This window comes from Crocodylus porosus, unplaced genomic scaffold, assembly GCF_001723895.1.
Source record: "Crocodylus porosus isolate Cpor-Errol unplaced genomic scaffold, CroPor_comp1, whole genome shotgun sequence".
NCBI classification, from domain to species: Eukaryota; Metazoa; Chordata; order Crocodylia; family Crocodylidae; genus Crocodylus; species Crocodylus porosus.
The window spans coordinates 23388887-23399668 of record NW_017728910.1 but is presented as its reverse complement, the minus strand read 5'-3'; the positions used below and the strand labels follow the sequence as shown (position 1 = coordinate 23399668).

The window sequence follows — 10782 nt, the reverse complement described above, 5'->3', positions numbered from 1 at the left end:
TGCAGCAAGGTCAGCGCCCTGCGGGCTTGCCTGGCCTCCTGCTCATGGGGGTGTTGACTCGTGGCCCTAATGACGACAGTGACAATGGCATCAGCCTGGCAGGATCCAACCAGCAGCCTGGCAGCCCCGCCACGGGCTGCCCCGATGCAGCAGGGCACCGGCCAGACTGAGCACAGCAAGTGGCGAAGGCACAGACTCCCAGGCTCTGCTTTCCATGCGGACTTTATTCAGTGACCCCCTCCCTGCCGCAGCGCACAAGACCCTGCTGCAGCCTCACCCCCGGGGCCTGCCCCTGCCCCTCCCCGAGTGCCATTACAATCCCATTACCATGCACAGAGGCGCTCGGATCCAGCCTCCCTGCAGCGGGAGCCCCAGGCTACAGCAACTGGTCTTCGACCGCCCAGGCTGTCTGGAGCGATTAGGCGACGGCACAGGGACGGATGTGCCGCTTGGCATAGATGCACTGCTGGGGCGAGAACCCGGGGGTCCGGAGCCCCTGCCCTGGGGCTCCGCGGGGGGTTGCAAGCATTGATCGAGTGACTGGAGTGTGCGCCCTGGCTCATGGCCCTGCATCCTTGTCTCTCTCTGTGGTAGCAGGGGACGTTTGGGGGGCTGCCACCCCAGCCAACAGGCCCTGGGGCTCACGGAGCCGGCGTGGGAAGGAGCCTCGTGGCTGGGGAAGAACGGAGCCAACTGGGAGCGTTGAGACTGACCCGGGCGCTTGTGCCAGCTCCCACCAGACAAAGTGCCCTAAGGGCTGGCAAAGCTGAGCAGGGCACAAGGCGGGGGAAGAAAACCCGCAGGCATAGACCGAGACCCGGGTGCCCCCAGTGCCTCCCCCAGGCGCCATGCTCTGCCCCGCCGCACTACAGTTCGGTGCTGGTGACAGCGCTGACCCCGTGCACCAGCACGGTGGGGCCGAGGTCCCGGGTGAGCAGGTCCAGCTGGTGCAGGTAGGCGGGGTAGAGGGCGGTGTCGGCGGGCGGCCGCGGCAGGTAAAGGAAGCGGATGGTGGGCGCGGAGCTCTGCTCCAGGATCAGCCGGTTGGCAGCGTGCAGGTACTCCTCCGACACGCAGGCAGGGAAGTTGACGGCCGCGTCGGGCGCCGCAGCCCACGGCTCCTGCTGCTTCTGCCAGTGCAGGGCCACCACGCTGTCCCAAGGCACGAGGTGGATGGCGGCCCGGATGCGCAGCTCCTTGAGCAGCTGGCGCAGCTTGTCCTCCTGCCCCCGGGTCCTGGCGCCCGTCTCCACGCAGAGGAAGAGGCGGAGGGTGGCACGGCGCCAGGCCCGCGCCATGTGCAGCACGCAGGCCATCTGGAGCAGGAAGAGGCTGCAGGTGTCGGCGTAGCGGGCGCTGTCGGGGCGCAGCAGGTTCACGGGCCACACGTCGATGCAGGGGGCCGCGGAACGGGGCTGCTCCAGCTGCTCGAAGGCCCGAGCCAGCAACACGTTGCGCAGCATCTTCACCGCGTCGGCCACAATGGCCACGTACTCCTGGGGCGACAGCGGCCGGGGCCCCGAGGCCTCCCGCACCGGCGGGAAGCTCAGCTGCGCCTCCTCTCGGCTGCCCGAGAAGGGCGAGTACCGCGCCAGCCCGTCCTGCGGCTCCGCGCTGTCGTAGAAGCCCAGCACCACGGTGTTGGGCCGCATGCCACCTGCGAGACACGGCCAGTCACAAGGGGGAAAGCCCAGGCGTCCCCCTGAGCGAGAAGTGCCTGGGAAACCCGCCTCGGCTCTGCGCTACCGCTCCAGCCCCAGCCCCAGCCCCAGCCCCTCCGCCCTTGGCGTGGCGTCAGAGCTGGGACAGCCCTGCCCAGCCAGCTGCATTTCCCAGGCCCCCAGCTCTCCTCCCTGTCCCCACGGGGGACTGCCCTTGCTCCAGCAGCCCCTCGGCCCCCGCCCAAGCCCCCTGCTGCCAGTGCCCAAGGGCAGAGGGTTGGGGGCTGCTCCTGCAGAGCGAGCCCCGGGGCTCCGGAGCACGCAGGCAACTCGCCTGGGGCCCTGGGGCGGGGTGGGGGGGCGGGCACATGGGGGACAGAGGCTCACGAGGGCTCTGGGCAGCCCGGCTCCTCCTCACTCACTGCTGGGTCCCAGCTCCCAGGCAGGTTGCAGGCCCTGGGCACAGGGGTGGCTGCCACCCCTCGTCTCCCCTTGGGGATGGTGGGGCAGGGCGGGCCAGGACTCACCCAGGCCGGAGATGAAGAGCAGCTGCTGGGCGCCGTGCCGCACCGAGTCGGCCAGCGTGAGGTTCACGAAAGCCTTGACGTTGAGCTTGTCGACCAGCCGCAGCCAGGACTCGGTCTGGGCTTGCAGCGGGTCCGAGGGCAGCGCGTCTGGGAAGGGAACGGCGGGAGCGTCAGACATCCCGGGGCGCCCCCGAACCTTGCCTGCCCCAGGGGTACTCTCCCCTGGCTTGGAGCCCCTGGTAACACCAGCCCCCCCATGCCACCCCCGTGGCCTCTGCTCCCTCCAGCCCATGTCACCCCCAGCTCAGCAGCTGTGGGTCCCTTGCACTCGGGGTTCGTTCCATTGCTATGGGTTAAAAAAAGCAGCTTTTAAAAAAAAAAAAGAAAAAGAAAAAAAAAAAAAAGGTAAAAGCCTCTTCACGGCTCCCCCCATTTGAGATCCATTAGTTACCATGACAACGCTGGGTGCAGGGGGGCTTGGTAGCCTCTTCGACTGCAGCGGAGAAATCAATGGAGAGCCAGAAATGTGGGACCAGGCACGAGCCCGCCAGGGAACCCCACACGCGTGTGCCGAGGAATCCTGCGTGCCCCACGCATGGGCGGGGGGACCGATCCAGCACAGGGGGCCCCTCTCTGCCAGCCTGCCCCACCGTGAGGGCACCCACCACATTGGTCTAGGGGGACCTGACATGGAGTTGTCCCCCCTCCCCTTATTCACACCCCGGGAGGCTGACACTGGCTGAGCCCAGCCCCGTGAGGGGCGTGAGAAAAGGGGGTCCTGGCTCTGCCCCAGCGCCGGTCTGAGAAGGGGTGGCGGGAGGGCACTCCCCGCCCCCTCAGCTCTGCTTTGAAGGCATCCGGCCCCGACCGCGGAGCTACAACCCTCGCTCCACTGAAAGCCAGAAGCCTCCGGCCACCCATGCCTGCGACAGGGTCACCAGTGCCCGTGGGGGATGCCCATGTGGCGCGGGCCCACCTGGGCTGCCCTAGAGCCGATGCTGGGGGCATGCAACGTGCAAGGCAACCCAGGTCTCTGGGGAGCCATTGGGGACCCAGCTGGATGGGGCCACAGGCCCCTTGGGGACATTGGGTGTGCAGAGGGCACTGCTGACACCCAGCCACCTCAGCCGCTCGCTACCCCTTGCATGGAGCCCAGTGGGTGTGTGAGACGCCTGGGTGAAGGGGGTGCTCTCAGAGCTGCCGCGGTCCCCGCGGGGCTGGACCGGGCGCGGCTGGCAGAGGCGCACCCTTCTGCAGCCTGGTCTCCATGATGCTCGAGCTGAGCTCCAGAAGGGCACCTGCTCGCACCTCCCCAAAGGCGCCCTGTGGCCAGGCCCCCCGCCCCACTCAGGGCAGCTCGTCCCCAGGCAGAGGCGATGCGCTCACCCAGCTCCTGCAGCTCCACGTGGCCCAGCACGTAGAGCCCGCTCTTCTTGAGGTCGTTGACGAAGCGGATGAGCTGGACGCAGGACCGCGGGTTCTGCACCATCAGCAGCATCTGGGGGCGCCAGAACTTGACGTGCTCCTTACGGACGTCCAGCATCAGCAGGTACTTCCGGACCTGGCGCGGGGCGCAGAACGGGGGTGGGGGTCATCGGACAGGCCCCACAGGCAGAGGATGGGGGCCCTTTGGGAGCTCTGCAAGCCACGGGCACTGGGGGATCCCTCGTGGGTGGGGTAATGGGGCCACGACCACAAAGGGAAGGTAGAGAGAGATGACCGATGGGAGAAAAGAGGAGACTTGAGCACTGGCCAATGGGAGTGGAGGGTCCTGATGTGCCCTCCAGATGTGGGAACCCCTGGATTTATCTCCCCATCTGCGACCCACAATAAAGGGGACACGTGCCCTATGGAGGATGTCGTGGCAGATACCAAGGGAGCAGGGGGCCGGCGTCCCACTGCCTGTCACCACCGGTGCCGGCTGAGCGCCACGTGATGGGGCGAGACTGACAGTGCCATGTGCCAGCGTGGGTACGTGTTGGCACCCTGCTGCCCACTAGAGCGAGCCTGGCCTGGCCCAGCTCAGCTTGCCCAGCATGGCTGGCGCGGGCACTGCCCTCCCAGCACCTGCACAGGGGCTATAGCCAGGGGGTAGATGAGGGGAAGGGAGTTGGGGAGCTAGCACGGGGGAGGAGGGGGTCACCGCCCTCAGCACTGTAGGACCTGGGCAGCCAGAAAAGGAGCAGCCCCCCCGGGCGCTAGCGGCAGACAGCAGGGCCCGGGCACGAGCAGACCACATGGTTGTGCTCCCTGCCACCAGCGTTTGTCGTCACTGCAGAGGCCAAGTGCATTCGATCACACCCACGGGGCAGCATCTTGTGCGGGAAGAAATGCAATTACTCCCGACGCATGACATCAGCTTGTCCTTTTCCCTTGCGCCGTCTGTCCCTGGCCGCGGGCCAAGCCCCAGCTGGCCGCGGCTGGGGAGAAGAGGCTCCGGGAGGAGACCTGGCGTGTGGCGTGAGCGGCTGCACGTGGTCCCTGGCTTGGGCCTGGCCCCAGGAAGGCAGGGGGCACCCAGGGCACTGCTGATCACCGCAGCCAGCCGGTGACCGGGCCAGAAACGTTCCCCCTTCCTGCACTAACACCCGGGCTGGCAGCATTTTGGGCGGACGGCAAGGGGCTCCAACAGGCCCCGAAGGCTTGTTGAGCCCCAGGGGATGATTTTCTACACTCCTCCGACCACCTCCGAGCCACGCCGGTGATGGGGAGCCCCTACGTGGGGCTGGGGTGGAAGCGGGGCTGAGGTACCACGGAGCGAACCTGGCAAGTGGGCAGGGCCATAGGCACCCACCTGGGCGGTGGAAGGGGCCGCAGCCCCCGTGCCGGCTGAGGGTGGGGGTCTCAGCACTCACCTGGTGGAAGATGAGGGCCTGGCTGATGTACCCCCAGCTGCTGCTCGGGGACAGGTAGTGGAGCGCCAGCAGCAGCACCAGCATGAAGGCCATGCTGCCCGAGGCGTAGATGGGGCTGATGAGGAACATCATGATGCCGCAGCCCAGGATGCCCAGCACGCAGGTGTGCCAGGTGAAGTACCGGAAGGTGGGCCTGCCAGGAGGGAGGCAGCGTGTCCGAACGGGCAGCTAGGGCTTGGGCCGCAGCTCGGCTCGCTGGTACGCCCCAGGTACCCGCCTGGCTAGCAGGGACCGAGGGAGCTGTGCAACGAGGAGCAGCCAGACCCTTTCCCCACGCAGCGCCCTCCCTCCTGCTGCCCCCGGGGTGAGGACAGCGCCAGCCAAAGCATCAGAAGCCTTCGCAGAGGATATGCGTACTCCAGGGGTTTGCCTGGGGTGCCAGGAACAGGGCTGCCGGCTGCCCTCCAGCACAGCCTCTGCCGTCGTACAGCTTGGGTTGACAGGCGCGGGGGGCAGCTGGGCTGCATGCCACCGAGCGGTGCCAGGCGGGCACCGGCGGCCCCGGCCTCACCCTCCGACCGGGGAACCGGGAACAGGAGCGCAGGGCAGGGACGGGCGTCCTGCAGCAGAGTGCAACCCCTGGAGCCCCCCCATCACCACCGAAGCCTCGCGCGCGGAGGCACCAAGCCGGAGCACCCACGGAGGCCCTTCCTGGTGCTGCAGAGCAGGGCACGGCCCCTGCGGCTGCTGCCCATCCGGCCAAGGGAGCGGGGGGGATAATTCCTCCCTGACCCCAACTTTGGACTTGGAGCAGGGGCCGCACCCTCCAGGGTAGGGGCTGGCCAGACTGGGCACAACTGCTTCCTCCATCAGAAACGTCTCAGCGACCAGCCCCCAACCACGCTCCCTCCCACGGGCACCCCAGCTGCCCCGATGCAGCAAGATGCCCGGGGCCGAGCCGCAGCCCCCAGCACAGCGAGAGGCTGGGGGAGAGCAAGCCAAGGTGCCCACTGGAAGCAGAGACGGTGGCTGCTTCAATCCCAGGTCCGCCCTTAATTCTGGCAGGGGGCTGAGGGGGCAGCGAGGCCGGCGGGAGCCAGGTGGGGAAGCCAGTGCCCTGCACGGGGCGAAGAGACACCCGCACAGCCCAGGACTGAACGTGAGGCCCCACGTGCTCCGTGCTATCCGATTTGCTCTCATCTGCCTGGCTCTTCTCTATTTTGCTTGGGAAGATTTTGAAAAGGCCAGTGATGCTGATTCCCCTCCCCCACCCCAGTGCCAGACAGGAAGACCTGCACCCTTCCTCTGGGTGGGGGTGCACGCTGAGCCAAGGTGCACCAGGTGCCGGGGCTCTGCCCCCAATGCCCCCCGCCTAACGAACAGGCCTGGGGCCCCCAGTTGGGCCTCCTTTGGCAACCCAGGCCCCAGCTAGGGGCAGAGGCCCAGGGCAAGCAGGTGCCATGGGGAACGCCGGGGCCCATTCCTGGGGCACTGATGCTGCGCTGTCAGCAGCCGCGTGATGGAGCGGGGAAGGTACTTCATCTCCCACCCTGATCGCAGGCCACAGTCAAGGCTGGGCGGGCTGATCTGGAGGGGTGCTGAGGGCCCGGGTGATGTGAGCAGACCTGGCTGCCATCCCTGTGGGGCAGGAGGGCGCCCAGTCGCGACCTGCGAAGGGAAAAGGCAGCACTGATCTGGCAGCCCTGTTGGCAAGGACGGGGAAGGGGATTATAAAGTCTGTGCCAGGGGCCAGGGGCTCCCACTAACCCCACACAGCACATGGAAGCAGGAGGGGGGCAGGGGCTGGAGTCCCAGCCCTGTCATCAACTCACATGACCCAGGGCCAACTGCCTGCCTCAGTTTCCCCACGAGTCTTCAAGAAGATACCCGTGCCACTAGCCAAAGTGAACCCAGTGCTTGCTGCCTTGGACATGTGTGGAGCATGTGTCAGCCTGTCTGCTGGTCACAGCCACCTCCCGTCCCCTGCCAGCTGCGGTCCCCCAGAGACTGGGCGCACGTGCTACCCACTCCATAGCGAGTGCTTCAGGTCCGCCAGAGACTGCCGGGAGGCGCAGTGCACCGCTGTCCTGCTGCACACCAGGGAGACAGAAACCCAAGAGTATGTATGTGCATGGACACACAAGTGCAAGCATGCATCCATGTGCGCACACGTGTATGCACACACACGTATGTGCAAGCATGCATGTGCATACAGGTACATGCACGTGTGCGCTCTCATGTATAACCGCACCAGTGCCCCAAACCCCCAGTTCCTGTGCCATCACCTCCAGGGTTTCTCCCCCTGGCTCCCTGGTGCACTTCTGGGTTTCGAGATTTGGGGAGAAGGAGGACGCCAGGTTCCCCCAGGAGCTGGGGCCCCAGGCTTTGGGAGCCAGCTCCGGGGGGCAGGAGCAAGCCAGCCCAGCCCCCAGCCCCCCTCGGCGATTGCCACAAGAACGCGGCGGCTTCGGCACGGATGACAGGAGGCTCCAGAGCAGGACGTTGCGGACGCGTGTCAAGCTGCTGCGCTCCGAAGGGATCGTTAGCTAATTACATCGGAGGTAGCTAATTATTCTTTGAGTGAAAGCGACCCCGGGGTCGCGGTGTGTGGAGGAGAAAGTGGCAGCCGGGGAGCCAACGCGCCGAAGTGTCCTTGCGTGGGCTGGCACGGCCACCCTGGCCCCATCCTGTCGCCCCCCCACGGGCTGGCTGGGCCAGCTCCCCCTCCCCACGCACACCGTGGCGCTCAGCTTCTCCCCGGCCCAGGACGAGGGACAGATGCACTCAGGTCGTGCTGGCACACGGCTTCCCAGCGCCCTCCCCGCGGGCCGGGCTTTGCGAGGGGGGCTGAGAGCAAGGCTCCAGGGGTCCTGCGCCGTCCGGCACACGCAAGCTGCGGTCTCGGGCTCGCTAGGAGCATCCCTCAGGCCACCGCAACCGCTGTTCTCGCCGGCACCTGCACCACGGAGGCAGAGCTGGCTTCGGGCGGCCAGCCCTGGGCTGGGGGACAGCTCTTCGGCACGGCGCTGTCGCCTGCCCACGACGGGGTCACGGGGGAGACTGGCGGGACACCGCAGGGAGCAGGCCCAGACAGTGGTCTCCCTACCCCGAGGTAACCGCAGCCGGCAGCTCGCCCAGCTCCGACCTGCTTGGGAGCACGGGGCAGAAACCCGGAGGAGGAGAGCCCCGACGGCGAGCCCAGGAGCTTGGGGCGCGAAGCCGGGACAGCCCGGGTACCGGCACGGCTCGGGGGCACGGGGCTCCAGGCAAAGCGCGCCGGGGCACGCCGACGAGCCGGCCGCCAGCACCGTGCTGCGGCGAGCGCCGGGCTGGAGAGCCGGTTTCAATTACAACCGGCACCGGGTGCCGTATATCAAGGCCCCGGCGGTGATTTACAGAGCGTGGTACAATATAATCACAACTCGGCAACAATGTAGGCAACAGATTTACCTCTCCCAAGCAAATACGTCTCCGAGTCATTCATCACCCAACGGGACTCCAGCTCGCGGCTCATCGGCATGCTGCCGCCCAATCGGAGCGCAGCTCGCGGCTCATCACCCGGGCCCCACCCAATGGGAGCGCAGCACGCCACGCAGCCTCCGCCGCCTGCCCACCGGGACCGCGTCCGCGATTCACTGCCCACGCGCGGGCCAATGGGGCGCCAGCTCGTGGCTCATCCTTCCTCAGGAGGGGGCCAATGGGGCATCAGCTCGCGGCGAAATGCCCCGCCGTGGGCTTACGGCGCCCGAGATTTACAGCCGATAAACAACTTATTACCCGACACGTTGCAGCTCATTGAAAAGCTGAGCTGTGGGCCCTAAACCATCCATTATCCCCTGCGCTGCCATCCCACGGCGGGCACGAGGCAGGGTGGCCGGAGCTGGTGCGCTAGGACGGGCTCTGGGTGCCAGCCGGGGCCAAGGCCGGCACTGCTATGGCACAGGGGTGAATGCACGGCGGGTCCCACCTTGACCTCTGCCACCCGCGGACGGGGCGGAGGCCAGCCCCACACGCCACTTCACCCCCGAGCTGGGCAAGAGCCGTGCCACGCTCATTGAGACGGGGGCACCGCTCAACTCGGAGACGAGGGCTGGGAGGCGCGAGGGGACGCCCCCTCCGGCACAGCAACAGCGCGAGGGGATGACGGGACCCTGCGGACACAGCTGGAGCTGCCTGGTGGAGGCAGGCTTGGGGCCGGCGGGCCACAGCAGTGCCAGGAGGCAGCGGGGGACCAGGGCCTGCCCCTTCCCGAGCGCTGGCTTCGCCGGGAGCCTCAAGCCGTGGCCCGGCGGTGCAGGAGGGGGCGGACGCTGCCACGGAGCACAGCCAGGCACGGCCGCTTGCACTAACGCCGCCGGCCGGAGCGAGGGGGGCCTGGGTCCGACGCCGGGCTCTGGCGCCAGTGATGAGATTAGGCAGCAGGACGCCTGGGCTCTTTGCTCGGCTCAGGCACTGAACAGGGTCTGGGGTCTCCAACAGGCCGCGCAGTCCTGGGCCCTCTCTGGGCTTCTGCCCCCTCTCCCTGGGGGGCCGCACGGCCCCCCAGCCCTGCAGGAAGGGGGCAGGGGCTGCGTGGGGGGCCAGCGAGACCCGAACCGTCCCAAAGCCCGAGGCCCCTCCAGGCTGCGGGGAGAGGACTGGCCCATACAGCACCTGCCCCCCGCCCCGGCATTGCTGCTTTTCCTGGGGCGTGTGCGAGGTGCAGGGGAAGGGGGGGAGGGGGTGCGGGGAGCCCGCGGCCCCACAAGCCCCTCGATCCCACCACGCCGTCGCCAAAGCCGTCAGTCAGCGGCGATCGCCGGCAGAACGCCGCCCACCACCTCCCGCGCGCCGCTCCATAATAGAGCTTAATCATAACAGCCATTAGGCAGGGCCCAGCGCCTGCAATTACCATTTCAATCAGCACCCCCGCTGGCGCTAATGCATCCAGCTGCGGGGACTGCTCGCGGACCTTCCCCGCCCCCCAACCCGAGCCCCAACCCCCCGCTACCGGCACGCCGCGCATCCCGGGGACCCTGGGGCAAGGAGCTGTTGGCAGAGCGGCCGGAGAGAACGGACGCGGCCGCTTGGGGCAGGAGCGACGCGAACTCGCGCTCCATCTGCTCCCGCTGGCTGGCCAGCCCCGGGCCTCGAGGGCGGCTGGGTGACGTGCTCCTGGCACGGGGCACAGGCCGCTCGGCGAAGGGAGAGGAGGTTGTGCGACGCGCAAAGGCGTCTGCCACAGCCGGCAGCAATGAATCCACTTGCCCGACCGGCAGCCATCAATAGGCTTCAGAGTGAACAGTTGTATCGCCACAACGTGCTTCGCCCTGCTCGGTGCTCTGGTCTCAAGCCTGCCTGGGCTTCCTTCACACCCCTACTTTCACCCCCGGGGACAGCAGGGCTCTGGGCTGGGGGGGCGCGATGGCAGGGGCGGCACTGGGGCTCTGGCTGGCGGCACCGGGGGAGACGAGCTCCCAGGCTAACACGCCGTTGAGTCTGCCAGGAAGGAACAAGCACATCTGGCTCGGGCAACCGCAGCCCCCACTTGCATGCAGGCCGGCCAGGAGCACGGGGTGGGGGGGTCAGAGGGATGCCACTGCCCAGCCCAGCCGCCCCCCACACCGAGCCCGGCTCCCGGTGCCGCGGCTGGGATGCACGGAGCCGCAGCGCAGGGGGCCGGAGCCACAAAGCTGTTATTTTCTCTAATTGTTGTTTTTGCTGAAAGGTAATTAAAATCCCTTTTTACTTCACTTGCCG

At 67.5% G+C, this 10782-nt stretch overlaps 1 protein-coding gene across 1 annotated transcript in view; it reads right to left on the bottom strand.

Annotated features, from left to right (window-relative positions):
- Positions 1–204: 204 nt before the first annotated feature.
- SLC12A9 (solute carrier family 12 member 9) overlaps positions 205–10782 on the bottom strand; it is a 37515-nt gene continuing 26937 nt past the window's right edge. The window contains exons 11-14 of the mRNA XM_019532529.1: positions 5044–5236; positions 3575–3749; positions 2189–2335; positions 205–1657 (exon numbers count right to left, since the gene is read on the bottom strand). Coding sequence (XP_019388074.1) covers positions 867–1657; positions 2189–2335; positions 3575–3749; positions 5044–5236 — 1306 coding nt within the window. The 3' untranslated portion in view covers positions 205–866. The remainder of the gene's footprint in view (positions 1658–2188; positions 2336–3574; positions 3750–5043; positions 5237–10782) is intronic.